Below are 23,926 nucleotides of genomic sequence, written 5' to 3'. Positions count from 1 at the left end.
AATAAGGTTAAATAAACCCAATAGTCTGGTTTTGCTTCCAACAAGTATTAATTATATCTTAGTTTTGATCAAGTACAAGGTATTATTTGATTATTAAAGAAAAAAGGCAATGATTTGGATTATTTTGGATTATTTAGATAAAATGGAGATTATGGGATATGGTCTTTCAGTAATTCGGAGCTTCCTAGAAAACGGGTTTCTAGATAATGAATTCACACCTATATAACTTGCTCGCTTTTCATGTCTACTCTACATGGTATCTCACTGTGAGTCAAACTAAAAAAAGCAGCGATTGGCTGGCACATAAATAAAAATGTTGAAAAAAAGTCAGTCAACAGCCAGTTTACGGAAGTGCCACTAGCATTAAACGTTTCTGTGTGAATAAAAACCATAAATTACTGGTGCTACAATGAAAAAGACCCGTATTTAACTTTGATGGATGTTACCTTAGAGGAACAGTTCAGTGTAAAAATAACAACTGGGTAAATAGATAGACTGTGCAAAATAAAAAATGTTCTCAATATAGTTAGCCACAAATGTAATGTATAAAGGCTGGAGTGACTGGATGTCTAACATAATAGCCAGAACACTACTTCCTGCTTTGCAGCTCTCTTGGTTTCCACTGATTGGTTACCAGGCAGTAACCAATTAGTGACTTGAGGGGGGGGCACATGGGTCATAACTGTTTGCTTTTGAATCTGAGCTTCATGCTAAGGATCAATTGCAAATTCACAGAACAGTTATGTCCCATGTGGCCCCCTTAAAGTTACTGACTAACTCAGCTCCAGCTAAAACCTGTCAAAATCATTTATAAATCAAGAGCAACTGGAATATGTTTGTACATTCTCAATAGTTTTGGGCTGTTTGACGCTGGTTTTTTTTCGATAAATTCAAGTTCTCGAGGCAACAATTCAATATGGTTGATTTTCCCAGGCAACAATTTGAAAACGTTGTACGATTCAAAAATTCAAGGGATTCGGGTTTGGGAGTTTGGTTAATTATTTTTAATCATAGTGAGAAAAAGTCGAGTTTTAGTAAATACCCCCCGTAGTGTATTAGCAAAGCCAATTATCACTTTTGTCTATTTTGCAGCAGTGACAACAAGTAGCTGCTACTAGTAGCTCTTTGTGTCTTCACCTTAAGGGTTAGTTCACACGAGGAGATTCGGGGAGATTTTGTCGCCTGGCGACTAATTACCTCTTCTTCTAGGCGACAATCTCCCCGAACTGCTTCCGCATGTCTTCCCATCCGCTATAATAAAAAGTCACCTGCGATAAAGCACAAGCGGTGCTGCATTTTCAGAAGTCGCCCAAAGTTGCCTCACAAGTAAACTTTGGGCGACTTCAGAAAACAAAGCGCCGTGTGTGCTTTAGCGCAGGCGACTTTTCATTATAGCGGATGGGAAGACATGTAGAGGCATTTCGGGGAGATTGTCACCTAGTAGAGGCGATTAGTCGCCAGGCAACAAAATCTCCCCGAATCCCCTGGAATCTCCTCGTGTGAACTAACCCTAATAGTGTAGGCAGAAAGAGCAAGAGACAATTATTAACTCCATAGGTTGGTAATTCACAGGTTATTTAATTTGCTTTCTCTTTAAATGTTGCTTTGACCCAGACAATTAAAGGCTTGTTTTATTTGGCATTAAAGTTTGTCAATTGATCTTTGTGTGTTAGATTGTGAAAGAAGGTGTTGGGATTTTAGTGCTTGATGGGCATAGATGAGAGTGATAGCTGAACAGATCATTGTGTGTTCTCTTATTATTTATGGTGGGACTACCAATTTTTCTGCCCAGTTGTCATTAAATTATGTCTAAGGTAAATGACATTGAAGTTTAAATCTCACTGCCATCCTGAACCTTTCCAGGACACAACCTAACTATTGTTCTAAGTTTTTCTGGCCACAATCAACTGCAAAACTTCTAAGATGACATCAAAAGGCATGGTCTACCATTAAGGAGATTTAAGATAATTGGTTTCTGATATAATTAGGATGAGTGGCCAGATAAGTGTATATAATGGAAACTCCGGACACAGAATTAGAAGGAACAGGCACCTAAAATTGCTTATAGTTAGTATGGCATAGCAGGCTTATCTCTGTATTAATCATAATGGAACAGACAATTATTTGAGCATAATGGTCATTTTGTTAGTGTTTAACCTTCTATTAGAGTGTACACATCTTTGTCTAAAAATGCATACACAACACTTTATAGGGAAGAGGCACTCATGCTATGACACAAAACTGAACCTATTGATTGTAAGTTGCCATTTCTTTTATAATTCCATGAGGACTTATGAACACCTCTTTTGTGGTTCCTTTTTGCATTTGTTCCATAAATGTCTCCCTTTGATTTGAAATATTTTCTATAGGCTAAAACCTATGTCCTTTAGGCCAACAGACCACAATTCTAATATCAATATTCCCTTTGTGTTAGATAAATGTCTAGGCAAAACATGAGCATAAATCTAACAGTAGATTTTTTTTGTATAAATAAAACAAAGTACTTATGCAGACAGATTAACATTTTTCCATTTAATTTAAACTTTTAATGCAATGCAATAATTAAAATAAAACCCAATACATATTATAGATATTTCTATGCTTTCCTAGTTTATCTTTCCGTGTTTCAGAATGTTTAAAGATAGCAATCTTTGCTTACAAACATTCTGTATGGTATTGTGAACCCCCGAAGTTCACATTCTCAATGTCAGCTATTCCCAGTATAAGAATTTGATTGGCATTTCCTATGTTTGTGGAACGATTAAATACCGAAAATCTGACCTACAGAAGCTGAGAAGATAAAAAGCTTTGAAGGAACGGATAAGACAGTGATGTGATGCTGGCAACATGCTCTCCTTAGCACCTACACAGATATACACTCAGTGTGCCACCAGATATGACAATGCCAGAGATGACTAAAATAAAATGTGAGTTACAGCTAAAGTGCTCCAGCATAGAGGAATTCAAAGCAGTCAGGGAAAAGATAAGGGTTTTAGCTGTGTCTGTTACACTATGGAGCAAGACCTCACTTGTATGAGCCGCTAGTGAATAGGGATGTAGCGAACTGTTCTGCGGCGAACTTGTTCGCGCAAACATCGGCTGTTCGCGTCCGCCGCAAGTTCGCGAACGTCGTGCGACGTTCGCCAATAGGCGTTCGCGTCCAAATCGTTCGACCATTCGACCATTCGATCGCTAAAATCGAACGATTTTCGTTCGATTCGAACGAAAATCGTTCGATCGAACGATTAAAAATCCTACGATCGTTCGAATCGAACGATTTTCGGATGTTCGAAGTTCGCGAACAGTTCGCGAACTGTTCGCATTTTTTGCCGGTGTTCGCGAACGGCGTTCGCGAACACATACTCGGCGGTTCGCTACATCCCTACTAGTGAAGAATTCGATTTGTCTCCATGTCATGATGAAAGAATATGGGGTGAAGTTACTTTCACAGGAAACTAGTGGAATTTATTTTCCATATAGGTATTAAAATACATCTGACCACAGCCACAAACTGTACAGCTTTTCTATAGCTGAAAAGATAGAGAACTAATGGTTCTTTAAGTTATGATGGAAGTTCAGTTGCTTTTCCATCCTAGTGGATAATCTGGAATTCTGAAAATGCAAGCAAATGACTTATTAGACCTACATCTTTATTAAAGGGGTGGTTCACCTTTTAGTTCATTTTTCATATTTTATAGAATGGCTAACTGTAAACAACTTTTAAATTGGCTTTAATTTTTTTCTTAGGAATCTGATTATGTGGGTGGTCACTGACCCAATCTTAAAAACAAATGGTCTGTAAGGCTACAAATGTATTGTTATTTCTACTTTTAATTACTCATGTTTCTATTCAGACCCTCCTCTTCTGTTCATATTCCAGTCCATTATTTAAATCAAGGTTGCTAGCGTAATATGGAAGGGTAATATGGAAGCTGAAAGAAACTCTGGCTTTACCAATTTACTTTATGCACTAAAAAAGTCCACTGTCCAACAGATATTATGCCTTCATACCCCCATCACCATATAGCATAGTCTTGGACCTTAATAGCCCTAAATGTTTGTGGTAGAATTGGTTAAACCTGTGCAGACAAGTTCTCTGCCTTTTGGCTAAATATACACGTTGGTATTTGAAGGGAGTCTCAGAGATCAGTCCCCTTCAAATTTCTACATCAAAGGGATTTTTTTTATTAAAGTATTGGTCTGGGCAAAGGGAAAAAAACACAATTATTACACATTTTGAATATATCCTGATCTGCTTTGGGTTTCATTCAATAATCGGAAAATTTCGTGGTTTCAGGTGTCAGATTCAAAAATTTCACCGTTTGGTGAGAAAAAAACGGATTTTGATAAATAACCCCCTAAGAGTCTGAGGAATAGGGTTTTAGTAAGGCGTTTTATTACTACAAGACACAAGTGAGATGAAATGTAAGGCTAGTGTAGAGACTTTAAGATACCATGCATCCCATGAGTAAGGACTAAAGTACAAGGTCTAAGGGGTCATCCATCTGTCACACATATAAGGAAGGAAGGAATCATAAAATAAAGAGTTGAACAGGGTTGATTGGTATGAATCCTGTAAGGATCCAGGAAAGGTATTTGTATTAAGCATTTCATAATTCTAAATAGGGTATGAGGCATATTTACGTAAATTCATATTTTCAGATTTCAAATTTCCATTTTCCTATCACACTGCTGGGAATTCTTCAGGATTCTGAAGTCTGACATTTGATAAATCTGTCCCATATACTGTATAAAGTTCTTCATTTTTATAAACATGAGTACTAACAAATATGTTACAAGTATGAATACAATATAAGCAATATGTAAATTAAATGCTAATGAATGCAAGATATATGTGAAATAAATATTTAATGTCTATGTTTCATTGCATTATATTCATTACATTTTTAAACAGATATTTAGGAAGAACTCTTTGAGAAAATTGAGGTGTGAGATGATTCAGATAAATGGCTCAATTAATTGAATTGAAGCAGACCCTTTTGCACTGAACCAGAGCTGTGAGCTCTTTATTAAAAGCACTGTTCTGTAGCCCATAACCTTGTTCCTTGACTCCTCTCTAGTTTCCAATTTAAACAAGTCCCCATGTGGCCTGCTTTAAAGGCCTTTGTCTCCCTGACTGTCATTGTTAAAAGAGCTGAAGCATCCTGGAAGTGTAAAATCAGAACTCATGAGCTGAACGGTTCCCCAGGGAATGCTGGACTGCTCAGAAGGTCAAAGTCATGGGCTGGACGATACGAAAGTGTCTGATCGCCAGTCTGTGGCACAGCAGGTGGGGGGCAAAGGACCTAGAACTGAGCATATCTTAATTAAAGCACATAGACAGCAAAACAGGCTGTTTTTAAGCAGGCTGTCAAACCGGGTGTAATTTAGCCCTGCTAACGAAGCTGCTGTTTTACTACATGTTAATACGAATTTTCATACAATTTCTGGAAGAGTTTCCATATTATTGTATGGTTTGTTTTATTTTGCTGGATTTAGCTGATTGAGTTGTATGCCTTAATACTAAATGCAGTATAAGAAGTTGCCAATATATTTCCAGATTCTTTCTCTTCTTATTAAAATAAAATTTGGCAGGGCACTTGATGGATCTTTAAGTTACATTTGAGAGGTCAGGTGGACAATGCAAAGTCTTATCTTAGCTGTGAAATTAATAAAGTTTACTAATATAAAATCCCAACTGCCACATAAAGGACTTTTGATACCAAAGCAGATAACACTTTTGCTTATGGAGGTTGAAATGGATTTTAAAACCTCAGTATTGATATTGACAGTAGTTGTAGCCTTAAACTGGCCATAGACGTAAAGATCCGATCATAAGAATCAACGTATGATTGGACTTTCCCATCTCCCGACCCACCACTAACCATTCAGATCAAAGTCTTACCATTTCGTTCAAATAAAGTAGTAAAAGAACAGACCAGCCAATGTACTACCTCTGACAGCAATCGTACGATAGTTATGTCCGACCAAAGCTAGTGACAGTCTCCCACTGAAAATGGTATGATCGGCAATACACGCAGAGATATTATCGGCAGGCGACAGAATTTTTCTAACCTGTCCGATCGACTAAACGACCGATCTCCGCCGGACGAAAAATGTCTGGACTCTACACACATGGTCCGAAAATCGTACGAATCCACGATTCGTACGATCGGATCGTTGCGTCTATGGCCAGCTTAAGCCAAGGTTCCACCTTATGCAGATACCTCCAGTGAAGTAGGATGTGCATTAGATTTCCTTTTCAATACTATAGACCTTGTCTAAATGAGAGAATATACTTGTAGCAGTGGTATAGACTCTAAAAAATAACCAGTCATATTAGACAACCAATGAATTAATTTTCATTTAGGTGCCTATATGGACCATTAAACTAGGGAGACCGTCTTATAAACAATAAAGTTCATAGGAGGATCTTTCTTATATACACTACCTGGGATAGACAGCTTTTAAAAATTCAAGTCCCATAGGGACCAAGATAGCTGGTGGCATAATGGCTAGCACCACTGTCTCATAGCATGTTATTAGATATTAACATCTTCACATTTTCTGTAATGCACGGTGTTTTGACCATGTTTAAATAGATTGTAAAAATACAGTACATATTTAACTTGTCATGCCAAAAGCATAAAAGTAAAAAGGTAATTTGTCCATTTAAGCGTAAACAGCAAAAAGAGTCCACATGATGATTATAAATTTATTTTCTAGTGGGCAGTAGTGCCTTGACTGGAGATTAATATGTTTGCCACATTTATCTAATGAAAATCAAGGAGTTCTAAAGAAACTGATTGCCATGGTTATACAATTTAGAAATGAACTGCTGATTATAGAATAGAGTGTAGCCATTTCTGAAAAACTTCATCACTGATTGGAGGAGAGCAAGGAGTCTCCTCCAATCAGCACACATTGGGACACATTGTGAAACTTACTGACATACTGTATACAATGTACATAAAATGTATAAATATATAAACACAGATCACACCAGGATATTTTGTCCTTTATACACACAATTACTTGCCTGTGACATCAGCTGCCATCAAACCTTCAGCTCTGATGACCTTAACTTGTATGAGACCAACATCTTCAAGGTTGGTAAATGATCTCATAAGACTCTGCAAAAAAACAAAACAAAAACAGGAAACAAGCTTTAACTATAGGGTATATGGAAAATCAGTAGCCATAAGAATAAAATATATGGGATAAAACAGACCATTCTTTTATTACAGATAAACTATAAAGGCACATTATACGTAGAGGTATATACTACAAGTATAGTAAAACAACACTCTACTTTTTGGAGAATTTTGTAATTATTAGTTCTAAACCCCCCTTAATAGATATGCCCTTTGGAGAGAACCTTGTCTGACAAATATATATCATGACATTACTGGCACTGAAAAGTATAATTTGTGTCAATGTCAAAGCTGTGGCTGAAATTCAATCTTATATACACCACACAAAAATTAAATGTAGAGGTTCAAAAGGAGAATCCACAAACATCTGAAGAACTAAGAAGAGGATAGACTACTGTCTGGAGGGACTCTGATATCAGTCATGAAAACCTGATTACCAAAGGATGCATAGACTATCTTTTGTCTGAAAATGTAGATAAAGCTGCCAATTGGGAGGTGGTTTGGATCTGGGTGAACAAACAGCTTCTGTTCCAGTATCAGGGTGCAGTGTGGGATCTTTTATGAACATATTCAGATAAGGAACCATGGCCTTCCTAGACAGAATGGGAACGATCACTTCAGCACCACCCTCCTTCACTTATTGCAACATTTACTAAATCAGAAGCAGAGCAAGAGACTAATGGAATACAACAGACATAGATTGTTCCAGTGCATCTTACTTAATGTAGGTTGTTGCTTAGCAATGTGATGTCATGTTTGACCTCAAACCCTATATGATTTTCTTCTTCCTCTTCCTGTGTATGCTCTCTATGAAAGTTCCTGTTGCAGACACGTTATGCTGAAGTGTTCTATATTCTATATTCAATAAAGCAACCAAGTTATTGTTCACACAGAAGTTGGTGTGTCTGTCCTCACTTACAAAAAAAGCTGCACATGCATTTAAGATCAGCTCCATTTGGAATTGCTTTATTATAGGAATCAACTGCTTGTTCCTCCCATTGGAGGAAGGCCACTATGGTTGTATTGTCTGAATTATTTATTTAATGTTAGCTACTGTATGACTGAATATGCAGCTAGGGCCAGACACATCTGTCCTGGCGACAGCTCAAGCCAATTGCCAATGATAAAAATGTATCTGAAGAGCACACATCTACTAGGGGGCTTAAATCTAGGAGTCAAGGAGACAACTCCTTCAGATGAAAACATTCCTAATCTCAGCAGCCAACAATTGCAGGAAACCACTTGCTGGACCATTATAGGAATAGACTGCTATAATCAATGTATTTTTAAATGTGCCATCATGGTTAAAAAGCCTGCCAAAAATTTAGGAGCAGTGGAGGTGCTAAAACATCATTGACAATGATATCTTCCTACTGCAAACCTCTGACATGTACAATGCAGCATAGATGTAGGAACACGTTGATAGGCCTTTCTGATGTTTAGGGTGCATGTTTTTTTTCCTATAAAATCAAATTTTTTGGGGAAAAAAAACCTCAGATTTTTCGAGCCTTATTATACCAAGAGGATGGAAAAAGACTGAATCTGAAAATCCTGCATCTCAGAAGAGGTTCTATATAAGTCAATGAGAGAGGTCCCTATCCTATTTGGAAGTTTCTGTGGTCTGCTCTGGAATTAGCCCGAAAATCTGACTATTTCAGATTTTTCAGGCAAAAATATGAAAAATTCTGGCTCTTTGGGAAAAAGCCCGAAAAAATCGAGTGATTCAGGAGAAAAAGCATATGATTTGGGTTTTTGCTCAATTTTATCGAGTTTATCCAATTAAATTGTGTTTTTTTAATAATAAATAAGGTGCAATCATGGATTCTAGTTTTGTCAGGTCTATTAACTCTCAATATTTGTTTATTTCACATACCACTTGTAGGTGGTTAAGAGAAGAAATTTTTTTAAAAAGCCTTTGGAATTTATTTTTATGGCTTCTAATGGTTTATGCCTCTGAATGTCTATTAAGAGTTACAGGGTGGTAATAATTGCACCGCTGACATGGTAACTTTGGGTGTAAGATCTTTCATCTTTTCAAATACTCTGCTTTAGATAATTTACTTATCAAAAGTATTCTAAATATATATATATATATATATATATATATATATATATATATATATATATATATTATTTTTGGATACTTTATGTTAAATGATCTATTCATTTTCATCCTGGATGGATGTTATTCTATACAAACAGTAACTCTGAGTAGTGATGGGCGAATTTATTCGCCAGGCACGAATTTGCGGCGAATTTGCGAAAATTCTCATGACAAGGCATTAAACAGGCTAATGGTTTGAGAATTTGTTGTCGCTATACCAAAAGGCTAGAAACAGCACTGATTAGGCAAAATACCTAACATTTTCTGTCTGCTAGCTAGTTCTAAGAGTCTGCATTTATTTTTCTTCCAATTATATCTCTTTCACCAGTTTATCAGTTCTAGTAAATGCCAGCAGAATTTAACTGTGTACCTGGGGTCTACCAGAACTGTCTCCCCCTGCAGTCCTACTTCCTAACCCACCCACCCTCTCCAGACTCAGATTGGGTCAGAATTTATATGCTGTGATCTTTTATATACCAAACCTGCCCATCACTTGTGTCATGAGGCAAGGGGGCGGTGCAGGTATATAAATAAATGTAGCTAAACCAGGCAAAATGGAAATTTTCACAGTAGCTCTGATGGCCAGTACAAGCCTGAATTCCAGGCATGATGTTGATCTGCCCTTTGGGTATTTTATAGAAAGGAATGGGCTGGAGCCCATTATAGAAAGGAAAGGGCTGGAAACCATTGGATCCTGCAGATGGTCAGTTGAGAAAAAATAAGACCGAATTAAATAAACCCTACTATGTCCAGGCAAATGTAAGAATTTCATAAGAGACCTTTAATAATAACTTTGAATTATATCTGCTACAGCTGATAATAGACAGACATTTCATGATACAAATAAGACCTAAGGATAAATGCTTCAGAGCCGCACACACACAAATAAACAGAAGGACAACTACAGCAAATAATTGTGGTTATATGTTGCAATTACTGTACTTGCTAACTTTCTTCTTGTTTCAGCACTATTTATACAAGGCACAGTCTCCAGTGCAAATAGATTGTTCTGCCTGGTACAGCAGCTTGTTCATGTTCAGAGGAATGACCTGGATCTGAACCGCTTTGCTGTTCTAAATGCTTTGATGTTTCAGTCTGTAAGTACTCAGGGAGATTGTAGGACAGCACAAAAGTCTCTTCTCATTAACTATATTCTTGAACTCAAACGTGGCCATTTCAGGCTTTAGAGAATATATACATATCCAAATGTATCACATATTAAATATTTATCATGGTCTTCCAGCTGAAGATTTGGTGAACTGCATTGCATTCATTTTTAAAGTAACCAGAACCTCTAATCTCTATTTTTGTATTCACATTCTGCTTTCTTTAAGATTACATTGTTTTGCATGTTATTTCCCAACCAATCACTAATATAGCTCTCCTTGTTGGGATTACATGCTAATATAAACCAATGCAACACATAACATGTGCTAACTCTTTATTGCTTGCTCATTTGATCATGTTCAGTGCACGGACTGCATTAAAGATTAGCTGTTGCATGGAAAGGGTCATATAAATACAATTTCCAGAAATTCGCTCTGCAAAGCTTATGTACTTTCACTACTTTCTTGGGTGTCTGTAATTTTGCATTGTGTTTAATTCAAATGGTTACAAATTGTTATACTTCTCATTTCATGTGGACTTAACCCCACAAACATTGTCCTTTATAGATACAGTAATGCCCACATGATGATGCAGGAGAATCACAGTTACAAAACTCTAGAAAAAAACTAAAATTCACAAAACCTCAAGGTAAACCTCTTTGTGCCATACACTGACTACAGCTGGATACTCAAGCTTTCTTCCTAGAAATGGTGGCTCTGAAATGAAGACTGCCCCAAAGGAAACAAAGATCAATGCTAAGCATTTAACGTGTAGATAGATCACCTTTAGCAATATACACTACGGCCAAAAGTATCCAGACACCCCATCTAAAATGTGTCCTCAGTTGGAACACTCACTGCTGAGTTCTAAAACTGTTTCCAGATGTCTCACATGAACTTTTTATAGGGAGTGTGGAATTTGTATGGGTCATAAGAGGCAAAATCTGAAGCAGAAGAAATATGTCCTCTAGAATGATAAATTAAAATTTACCATGGTTTGATGGAAAAGTCTGAATTTGGCAAATGCCAGGAGAACACTATCTGCCTCAATGCATAATTCTGATGGTAAAAGTAGAGAAGGAATAATTGTGTGGGGGTTGTCCGGCCAGGGCTTCTGACTTCTGGTCTGTGGCAACAGTTCGTATTATTTTGCCATTATTTTGCTGAAATAGGACATTTTCCAAACTGTGGTCGACGAAGAAAGGGTTTTCTGAGAAGGCAGTGAAAGAATTGGAATGGCCTGCTCAGTTCCTCTGAATGTGTGGCACGTGTGGCCCTGGTAAGGCCTCATCTGGAGTATGCAGTGCAGTTTTGGACTCCAGTCCTTAAGAGGGATATAAATGAGCTGGAGAGAGTGCAGAGACGTGCAACTAAATTGGTTAGAGGGACGGAAGACTTAAATTATGAGGGTAGACTGTCAAGGTTGGGGTTGTTTTCTCTGGAAAAAAGGCGCTTGCAAGGGGACATGATTACACGTTACAAGTACATTAGAGGACATTATAGACAAATAGCAGGGGACCTTTTTTACCCATAAAGTGGATCACCGTACCAGAGGCCTCCCATTTAGACTAGAAGAAAAGAACTTTCATTTGAAGCAACGTAGGGGGTTCTTCACAGTCAGGACAGTGAGGTTGTGGAATGCACTGCCGGGTGATGTTGTGATGGCTGATTCAGTTAATGCCTTTAAGAATGGTTTGGATGATTTTTTGGACAGATATAATATCAAAGGCTATTGTGATACCAAACTCTATAGTTAGTATAGGTATGGGTAGATAGAATTTAATTAAAAGTAGGGAGGGGTGTGTGTATGGATGCTGGGTTTTCATTTGGAGGGGTTGAACTTGATGGACTTTGTCTTTTTTCAACCCAATTTAACTAACTATGTTACTATGAATTAAACACTGACTTCAAGCTGTACCCCAATATCAATACCCAATCTTGCTAATGCTCAGAGATCCTATCTGAAATCCATTATTTATTTTTGAAAAAAATGGAATAATTATTATTGCTAACCAAACCTTGACTTACTACATTGAAAAAAATTAAGAACTGATGTTATCTAACAATGACACACCCCTAAAAAAGAAAGGTAACATGCTTCAGCTGCAATGAAGCAACAACACTTATGTAGGAATCTATCTGGATAAACGGTCTCAGTAATACCACCATTTACTTGCAAGCCTTGTAGATATCTGGATTAATTTGCTCCTTGGTTAGCAGCCAACTGTAAATCTGTTATATGTTATAGACTAATTTACAGGCCTCCCCCAGGCTTTAGAATACATCAAAGATGCCCAGTGTGATTCCAACGTTACATTTGTATGCAAACTATTAAGGGGGTTGAGTTATCCATATAGTATTCCAAAGCATCAAAAGATTACCAAATCCCCCCAAGTTACACGTTTAAATACAGATACAATATATCATACTTTGGGGCATTCTGTATTCAGCTACAGGGGCTGTTTATATATATATTCAATTTTTAAGTAAATTTAATACAAAATTAAATATTTATCGACCGTATAAATGCTACAATCCTCTCTTGCACATAAGAGCACCTTTATTGAAAATATGACTCTACCTTTGAAATTTTTAAACACCTTAACTTAAGCCACTTTTATTGGGAAAATGCTAAAACTTTAATGAAAATGCACTGGAAAAATAAACGGCCAAGCATCTGGGACAACAATTCATCTTGAACACATGGCAGCCTTGAATGCACTTGTCGCATTATATTGAAATAAATATGTATTAACTTCATCATATGTAAAGAGCATGCACCCATAATAAACCTAAAGCTTTGTATTACGTAAATATAAATGCTAAATTATCATAAATACCTGACTCTGCTGAGAAATTTGTTATTTATGGATAATGTCATCAAAAAGTAGGGAGGGAAATTTCCTGGGACTAAAAAATAATTCCATTGCAGAGGAATCTACTGTATGATTTGTTATGAATTTGCTCTACCTTCAAAAGATAGGAAGAAATGAAATGCTCCAGAGATGAGCCCTCTTTATTTTTTTAATGAAAGGCTGTATAATATATTTTGTGTATGGTTGCCGCAGCTGTCAGGAAGAGAGTCTCAGCTCAGCTCCATTATGAGAGAAGCAATACCCTATCCTATGGCATTGAGAGCCACAGAGGGGCCAACTCTGATTGACAGCTTGTCACTGTGACGTCTTTTTTCATCTCTGTTATGGAGAAAATTAATGTCACACCACCAGCCTTATGACTCACTGTCATCTTAGAAGCACTCACCTTTTATCAATGCTCTAAATAACATTTCAAGCCCATCGTCTCACAGTGGACAACCCGGTCAAGGGACATTAAATCGGATGACTGTGAAATGTCATAATAAAAATGGAATGCTAACAACTTCTTCTCCAAACTAGCTCCTATGAATTTAAAACTGTGACAAGGGGAACCAAGGGTTCAGCACACCCATTCTGAAAAGGTCACACAATCTCTCTTGGTCTGCTACCCATTAGCAGGACTTTTTTATTTTAAGGGAAAAAAAGCATTGGTAATCTTCTTAGGCAGTTTAACATTAGTGGATCAAGATATAATGTCGATGTAATTTGTAGGGTTCTTCTGTACAGCAAGAGCTGGCTAAAAAGCTGTAATATTGTCATTTTCCTATGCCTCTGGATCATCATGAAGGGTCAGCTCATTAGCTGTCATTTGCTGGAATACTTTTACTGTCTAAGCTTTCTGAACAGACACCAGCAGATATAAATAAATTGTATTTTGGAGGCATGATAATTTATAGAGTTTCATAAATGCCACAGTGAGGAAAAAAGCAGATGCAGTAGACAATCAATAGAAATGATGGAAAATTGAGTAATTATTGTAAGAGGCTTAGCCATCTGTTCCTGATCTCCTGTACAATATCTATGGGTCATTGGCCTGGGAACAAAATAAAGCAATTATGCCCAAGATAGACCTGCGGTGCAAACACTTGCAACAAAGGTGTTCAGCGTGACCTGTACAAGTGTCTGTTAGTCATAAATTAAACCTATTTTCCACAAGCTATTTTATTGATGAGCACCATATGGATCTCACATGGTAGTTATACTTTGTATAAACTGTGAAAAGCAGAATAATTCAACACCACACTGCTCTTCCTTTGTCTAGCTAAAATGCTTAAAGTAGTATTACAATCTGCCAAAAACAAAATGATCATTATTTTAATGTACTAAATTTACAGCAGATACTTATTTTATATTGGAAATCGTGTACTTTGGATTTTTAAGGGAGCCATAATGACTGAACTCCATTTTTTATAAAGGGAAGTATTAAAAAAGTCACTTTCCATTAACAGTAGTCTTATAATAAACCTGAAAGAGCAATGTCTGTATAGTAGTAGATTGTATTACTGACTCACTAGAGAAATTGGGCTTTTCTTTTGTTAAATCTCATAGCAAAGCTAATTCCTACATTTAAGTTGTACATGGGGATATTAACTAAAATTACATTAAAACTGAATAATTTACAATCTGAGAATGGTAAGTTTGAACATTCAAAAGCAAACACAATTTTTATATCTGAATAATGTCTGTTTCTGCTTGTTCTTACATGGTTTCTCTATAGTTCTATTATGGCCCACAATGTTTTAAAATTAGACAGATATAATTTTATGTATTCTACTTAAATAACCAATTACTGAACCAGGAATGAATATGAATTGACTAAACTGTATTAAGAATCCTTTGTTACTGTGTAAATGCCATTGGTAAGTGAAGAAGACTTTTACAAAAATCAGTAGTTGATGATAATAGAAAGAAAAGTACCCCAGATCTACCAAGTACTTTTCTTTTCTTTCTATTATCATCAATTTCATATACTGACATATACTCAGCACACTTCAAGAGGGTAAATTATAAGTAGGTGGGCAAGGGTATCTCTTTTTCTTCTAGTACAAATCAGTAGTTGTTATGTCATCAGCTGCAACAAAGTCAGCCATGCTCACTTGTACCCTACATGTGATTTGATGTTATATCTGATGTTATTGCCACTTATTGTCCCCATTATCTCAGATCTGGTAACTAACAGATTTCATAGTTACTTGAAAAGCCTACTTAGAAGCTAAGAAAAATAACTGCAGGAGCTGGTTTGTCAACCTTGGGGAGAAACTCTCCCAAAAAGTGAAAGTGACAAAAAGTCTTGGCCAAGAAGAGTAGACTCTTTTGGTGCTGAAAGTAGGAAGCAGCCACATTTTACACAAGATCACAAAATTGGCCACTATGACGGACACCTCAGTACTTTCTGAGACAAGTTTACTGTACCCTATATATAAATAGTGGTGGTATACTTTGTATGTTGGTGATCAGTGTACCAAGGCATGGTTTAGATGTATACAGTATACATAATATGTAATAGGTTTATTATGTTGGGCTATATGCTACAGGCCTTTCCCCCAAATCCTGTGCAAGTACATACTATACTGAAATAATATGTGTTAAACATGTGTTAAACATTTAGCACACATCTATTTTCCAAATGATTCTAAGCAGGGGGCCCACATTCTGAAGTCATTCCCTTCACACATCAATATGTCTGCAACTGCCAATTAGAAAATTTGCAAAAACTGGTGAGAAGAGATTCTGCAGCTAATAGTTAATAAACACATTTTTCACGATATTGCATAAATAAAAAGTGCAATATTGAAATAAATATATCATCTTTTTAAATAAAAATGTTAACCCCTTTAATCTGGGTTTGAAGAGAAAAAAAATAGCTGATAGCAGAACACAGCAGTTTTGCCACATCTGAAATTGAATTAAGGTTATTCAGTGTAATGCAATAAAAGGAGCACCTTTTGCTATATTCTAGTAACCAATAACAACCAATAAACAATTTTGACCAATAAACCTGCTTATTGGTCTCTGTGGGAAACTAGACAAGCAGCAAATTGCACTAAAGTTACTGCACATTTGGGGGAATGTAATAAAAGTTGGTAACGGAAAAACTATTCCCATTGCCAACAGTTATGCCTTTGCTTGAACAAATTTTGCTTTGCATGAATTTAATATAGCTTTTGCGAACCCGGAAACTGTTCAGCGACCATTTCCGACAGTGGAAGATCGTTTGCGAATTTTATAGTTTGCGCCAATGCGCAGTAAATACAGTATAATAAAACTTCTAACTAAAAAAGTCGTTATGTTTGCTCCAAAAGATTACGACACCTTAAAGCACTTCTTAAAAGTGGGCAATTAAAATTCGCAATGCGCAATTAAAATTCACAATGCGCAATTAAAATTCACAATGCATAACAGTTTAAGTAACAATATTATATTGCGAGATGTGGATTTTTATTCTTATTAGCGCAAATTGTTTTTCTCTTTTTACATTGCCCCCATTGTGTTTTAATGTGGGTTGTATTCTGCAGTACATCCACTAAGAATTCCTTTGCTTATAAGTAACCGATATATTGTGCTTATGACAGAGCAGTTCTCTGGCCTGGGTCTTTGAAACATTGATGGAACAATACAATTCAATAATACATACAATATATCAGACTCACTTAAAAGCAAAACCTTTTTTTAGCAGAATACACTAGAAATAAAGAAAGTTAATAGTGCAGTGTGTAAATCTACACTAAAGGGCACATTTACTTAGCTCGAGTGAAGGAATAGAATAAAAAATACTTAGAATTTCAAAGTATTTTTGGCTACTTCGACCATCGAATTGGCTACTTTTACCTTTAACTACGACTTTGAATCGAATAATTCGAACTAAAAATCGTTCGACTATTCGACCATTCGATAGTCGAAGTACTGTCTCTTTAAAAAAAACTTCGACCCCGTACTTCGCCACCTAAATCCTACCGAACATCAATGTTAGCCTATGGGGAAGGTCCCCATAGGCTTTCTAGCCAATTTGTGATCGAAGGAAAATCGTTCGATCGATGGATTAAAATCCTTCGAATCGTTCGATCGAACGAATAGAGCTAAATCCTTCGACTTCGATATTCGAAGTCGAAGGATTTAACTTCGACCCTAAGTAAATGTGCCCCTAAATGAAGACCATTTTTTTTTTATTGATCAATGAGACTTAAATTATTATTTAATTTTTGATGTAAATGTACTCTGATTGAAGTATTAGTGGAAAAAAGGTAAAAATTAGTATTTGGAATGGGAAATTAAGTGCAGATGTATGAAGAACCTAGTGCCAATAAAGTTGACGCTATTACAATAGAATGCTATTGACCCCATTCCTGTTTTTTAGTATATCGATTGTCATTCATCCATTTTCTTCCAAACTATGTAACCAGTATCAGTGTTAAAAACACATATAATAAGTGATGGCAAAGGCCACAATTGATAGACAGAGACAAAAAAGCATAGCTTTCTTTATCTGTTAAGTTTGCACCCAGTACTTAAAGGTAGCCATACACTAGCCAGTCATCCATTGTATCTGACTAATGGGTCCAAGGGGAACACTGCGGGATAAAATGCTACCATACATAAGCATGGCCACAAATTTTGTTTGTTCAAAATTTGTGATTGGAGCTGTATAAAGTGAAGCAGAACTGTAGCTTGTCTTCGCTTCCTCATCTGCTGATTCTCTAACAGTAATGTGGATCATGTTGGCATTCTATAAAAAATGTTTACAATTATAATAATCTGAGTCCAGATTGTTGGGTATAAATACAGTATCTGGCCATATGTAACACAAAACAAGTAGCAAACACTTATAAGGCAAAATACGTACTGTACATGTATCACAATCTAACTGTCAATACTTACTCTGCAAGATAGTTATGACTGGTTCTTTGTATAACTATGCAATATTCCAAAGTCTGATGAAAAGCAGGTTGGCTTCTTGATAAAGTAGCTACAAAAGTAAGCTAAAAATCATGTTTATTTACATATGGAGTCAACAACCCACAGTCTTGCCACCCAGCAAAAAGTTTTATAGACCCCTGTGGGTGACTACATCAATTATTGACAGCACCAATCAGCAGTTTCTTTTCTTAAAATGCCTTTATTATGACATGGGCTCTGACCTCAAACACTTGGAAACTTTTCAGACCGCCCTCTGTCTTTTTTCAAGCCACCCCTGTGGGTGATCCAAAATCACCGATCATCAACGAAAAGATTTCACCTGCACATGGACCACCCCGTAATAGAGGATGCAGACCCACCCCTCCAAACATGGCCATGGGGTCATGTACGGTTACACCACTGTTACCTATACACACATTATACACACCATTTAAACAGATCATTTTCACATCACTTCGGCATTGAAATAACTGCTATGACAGGTTGACACCATGTGCTGTGAAAACAAAGTTTGATCTATGTGTTATTAACCCTTATATAGTAAATGAAAACATAAATTGTTCTTGATATAGCCTGGGTTTTATTTATTGCAATAATAAAGAACACGTATATCTGGATTTAATCATTCTAAGGTTAGAAATAAAAAACTATTTTGCATATATGTACAGGACTTGCCCTACTTTCCTAGTATTAGCATTGATGAAGTCCAAAATAACATTTATATTATTAATTTAGTAATTTATGGCCTTTTCCTTTATGTTTATACCCCCAATGCAATTAGTTTGAGTTTGAAAGGTGGGCACTGAGCATTACTTGATGATTGGCAGCTGCCAGCATTCCCTAACACACCTCCACTAACAGGGAAGACGGACCTTAACCTAAAGTACCTTGTGTCTATGTTTGACTGACAACTTGATTGTAAGGCTGACAGGTTATGCAGAGAAAAACTCTTTAGGATGGGGAGGGGTCAATTCAAAATTAATATAGTCCCATATCATCCATTTTCTATAACTGCATTTTTATCATTGCACCTGTAAAATCGACACAGGCATGCTAAAATTTCTGCTGGAAGGTTATTTGTTCTGAAGGTTCTACATATTTTTCACTAGCTGTATATTACAGAATAACATAAGTTTTATCATAGGTTTGAATGAAAAATACATTATACTCATGGACCTTGTATGAGTTAAAGTTTGCACATTATCTGTATGGAAAACAATGAGAATTGATCATTGAGACCTTGGTATAAAATTGTAACGGTTGGCACCCTAAAGCCAGAACCGATGCCAAGCACCCTGGTCTCGGCACGTGCTTCTGCCTGTAGCAGCCGCCTTTGGCTTCGGGAGGAGCCCTCAGCTATTTTAAAACTAGTGGTGAGCACAACTTTCCCTTGTTTGTTATAGTTCTACAAGAGCAGTGACCAGCTCCATGTTGTAGCTCCCACCCCCTCCAACTATAGTCAGGTGATCCCACTGGTGTCTAATAAAAGGGCAGCCAAGTTTGGGAGTTTTACTTTGAAAGCAGCTAGTAAGTTGCAGGTAAAACGCATTCGTCCCTTTTATAAAATGTATAATGAAACCATAGAATTCTTAATGAATCAAATGAAAATTGAGCATAGGACTGGCCAGATATGGGATGACTTTGACGTAGTTGGCCAGCTTAAATATATTGCAATATATGGACAAACAATCCCTGTTTTGTTTAAAGGGTAAGGCATTTTTCAGTAGCAGTATGCACAAAATGTCTCTGTCTTAAATATATTGATTATGGGTTGAGTGCAGAGGAATCTTGTATTTGGAGCCCTCAGCTACTCAGATGCCGCCAGGTCTTATAACGAGAGGTGCAAGGTGAAGGGTGACCAAGCAAAGGGGCTACAAGGGGGGTACAAGGCGTAAGACAGGATCATATTCGAATCAGGCCGGGTCGAGGCAGGCAGAGTACAAACTAAGCTGGCCATAGATGTTGAGATTTTTAAAAGATCCGATCCTCATCGTGAGACCACGATTTTCTTGGAACGATCGTACGAATTGACCATCAACTAAAAAGACCAATTTGCCAGGAAAACAAAGGGGAGCTGCCTGCTTGGCCCTGCAAACATAGATAGATTGCACTGGGACCGACAAAGATTTTTTGAACTGGCCGATCAATTTCCTGACAGATGTTGGGTGAAAAATCGTAAGATGTACGATCGTTCGAATCCCGCTAACCGCATGATAATTTCGAAGGATTGGTCGGATTTTCCTAAAATCGGTCGTTCTGCAAGAAGACTCGTCGCGTCTATGGGGAGATTTAGTCAGGCAGGCAAGGGTGAAACTGGGTGATCAATCAGAAGGGATTTAGCAGAATCTGAGTCAGATAACAGGCAAGGGTCAGGTTTCAGAAATCAGGATAGTCGAATAGCCAGGCAGGGGTCAAAACAGGAATCAAGATCACAGAATAAACAGCAGAACGTTAGAAGCACTAAGAAACAAATCATATAACGGGCAGTGTGGAAATGAAAAACATACCTTTAAGTACATTTAAATTTCGCGCCATTGCGCGCTGGCGTCATTACGCCAGCGCTCCTGCGCCTATAATTAAAGAAGAGGCGCATCTCTAGCTGTACCTGGTGGTCTAGTGGGGGGACGGCAGGGACGCCTGCCGCCCCCTCAGTGGGGACGCCCGCCACTCCGATCTTCCTCGCTGGCGTCCCTGCCGTCCCCCCCCCAGACCACCAGGCAGGCCCGGACTGGCAATCTGTGGGTTCTGGCAAATGCCAGAGGGGCTGCTATAAGGTGCCATAGAAAGTCAGCATTTAGTGGGCTGTTTGGGCCTCTATGTGGGCTGATTGGGCCTCTGTGTAACTGAAATGCCAGGGCCTATTTTAATTCTCAGTCCGGACCTGCCACCAGGTACAGCTTTAAATGTGCCGTGTATTATATGGCAGTCTGTGGCTGTAGGCAGAATGCCTGTGATCAACATACCATACTGGTCTGAAATGCCTCCCCACCAATATAGAGCTAAGGTAATTAACATTATGTGCTTGCACCTGTCATCAACGAACTGCATTGCCGCATCTATTCTTACCCTCTGATCAGTGCTCTGACCAAGGTTCACCCCTGGAATGTCTAAAATTGGAGGAGGCCAAGAACAATTATAACTTCCTTTTTGAGGTAATTGTTCCATAATATTGCTACTTCATCTACCTTCCCGTCACTATTATCCAAATCATAGGTTTTGTTTTTCAGGACTAAGTCACCTCTATCCTCTATGAAAGCGTGTTTACGATAACACGATTGGTGGGCGAGTTGTACAAGCGTTAACAGGCAGCTGATTCAATGGAGATAGCCTGAATACATTTACTGAAGCGCACATTCAGCTAATCTGTTTGAAGAATATTGTGCAGCATTAGTACCAGCACTTCATGTTATCTGCACTGGCAGATAAGGTACATCTTTATTAAATTCATTTATTGAAAGGGTTCCAGTGAGGGAATAGGAATATTTTATAATCTAGAGGAAAAATTAAGCGGCTCTTTGTTAGGCAGAGTTTGGTTTAATGGCTGAGTGTCTAGAGAAACCTTCTAAACACCTGGCAGTATTGTACAATAAAAGCTTTGTGATATTAAGTGGAAATAGCTCTTTTTCCCCTTCTGCAGGGATCCTTTTTAGTAATATTCCACCAAGGCAAATACTGGGATAAGAGCTCCCCTCTCTGTCCTTTTAATATAACTGCTTTTTACTTCTTGTGACTTTTGTCAATGGGCTGCAGATCATTGCTTAAATATTTGGGAAGGTTATAAAAGATAATAGCGTAAAAATGTACCACTGCTACTTCCAAAAACACGCTATAATGTTGATAAACTTAAAATGTTATAAACTTAAATAATGGCAAGTTATTTGGCTTATTTAACACTATAGCAATGGAATATAAATGCTAACCAATATGTAAAAAAATATGCACCAATAATCATACAATTTACTTTTGCACTCCAACATGTAGGGGGTTATTTACTAAGCTCTGAATACCCGAAATTCACCGAAATCCAAAAAATTCGTGTTTTTTTGTGTTATAATATATTTTTAAAAAAATCACGAATTTGTCGGAATTTATTAAACCCTGAGGGCTAAAAAGCCTGAATATTAAAACACAGCATCTCAAACCTGTTGAGATTGCATAAAAGTCAATGGGAACAGTCCCATTGATTTTTGGTTGTGTCGGGGTTTTCACAATGTTTTCGGAGCTTTCGGGTGAAATTTACATTTGCCTAAAATGGTGCCCCACCTAAATGTTTCATTGTATGAAATAAATATAAAGACAGAACAGGCACTTTGGTATCTCACCATCTATTATTTTTCACGGCAATTAAGGCAAACTTGTATGAAGTTAGACAAAGAGAAAATTCACACTTTAGCAAATTAAAGGTGATGAAAGGACCTGGTGGGTGTAATAAAAGTTGCATTTCAATACACACGTGTAGAGCTGAATCGTCAGATATATGGGTAGAATCAATAGAATTTCACCTGTAGCTGATGATTCAGCACTAACAATGGCCGATGTTTGGGTACCTTCAAAGGCACCCGATCATCGACTGATATCCAAGTCTTCTGCCGATATCGGTTGGCTCTTTTTCCACCATACACGCACTGAATATCATACAAAACTTTGTTTCATACGATATTATCTGTGCGTCTATGGTCACCTTTACTCCTACATGAATACTTCTCTTCTTTTATGTCTTATACAAGCTTTCCTCCACAGTGTTTAATGTATCTTATGATGAAATGATGAACAAGTAAGCTCTGTTATTTTTTGTTTCCCCAGTTTCACACCTTCGCCTTTGTTAATAAAACTGAAGCCCTATAACCTGTGTCAGTGGATTTATGAAGGAAGGAGTTTAGCTGCATGTCAAGCTACACACTTCCCCTGCGTAACGCGTAGTGAGGACAGAACATAATCCTTTGCATCAACCATAACGACTTTTTCATTAAGAAGTTTTATTACATATACTGTACACTGGCACAAACTATAAAATGCCCAATTTTTCTCCCACTGTCGGAAAAGGTTGCTAAACATTTTCTGGGTTTCGCAAAAGCTACTGAGTATTAAATGTGCACAAAGGAAAATTCGTTCACGCAAAGGCATGCTGTTACCAACTTTTATTGCATTCTCCCCATTAGAGTAGACCTTATTCCAATAACACTGTTTTAAAATTCTGACTTGAACATAAAGGGCTAAAAGAATACAGGTATAGGACGCGTTATCCGGATCCAGAAAGCTCCGAATTACAGATAGGCTGTCTCCCATAGACTCCATTATAATGGAATAATTCACATTTTTAAAAATGATTTCCTTTTACCCTATAATAATAAAACAGTACCTTGCACTTGATCCTAACTAAGATACAATGGGGCAGATTCACTAAAGGACAAAGTGACTAATGCTACCGAAGATTCGCCATTGTGACGTCATTTTGTTACTTCGCCGATTTACTAATGGACGCAGGCGTAACTTCGCTACAGCAGGAGATAGACTCTAGCAATTTTTGCTTCCTTACGCCTGGCGAAGTTGCGCTCTGGCGAACGGACTTAACTAAGCAAATTCACTAAGATGTGGATTTTACTGAATGTTACCTCTTGCACCAGACTTGCCTTCACCACCTCATACCAGACGAAGTGCAAGTGTATATAGGAGTTCCTCAAAAAAAAATAGAAAAGTGCCAAAAAACGCTGTCGACTTTTCATTTTGCAGGGTGATAGGCTGCAAAAGATTGTAAATTTTTTTTCTGGGGTA

The 23,926-nt window shown here is 37.4% G+C and overlaps 1 protein-coding gene across 3 annotated transcripts in view; it reads right to left on the bottom strand.

Moving 5' to 3' along the window:
• LOC108707234 (multiple C2 and transmembrane domain-containing protein 1) overlaps positions 1-23,926 on the bottom strand; it is a 359,140-nt gene that overhangs the window by 169,410 nt on the left and 165,804 nt on the right. For all 3 annotated transcript variants that reach the window (XM_041580463.1, XM_018244369.2, XM_041580464.1), the window contains one exon: positions 7,040-7,133. In XM_041580463.1, coding sequence (XP_041436397.1) covers positions 7,040-7,133 — 94 coding nt within the window. The remainder of the gene's footprint in view (positions 1-7,039; positions 7,134-23,926) is intronic.

The sequence above is a fragment of the Xenopus laevis genome, chromosome 1S (assembly GCF_017654675.1).
Source record: "Xenopus laevis strain J_2021 chromosome 1S, Xenopus_laevis_v10.1, whole genome shotgun sequence".
Taxonomy (NCBI): domain Eukaryota; kingdom Metazoa; phylum Chordata; class Amphibia; order Anura; family Pipidae; genus Xenopus; species Xenopus laevis.
This window is presented reverse-complemented; position numbering and strand designations above follow the sequence as displayed.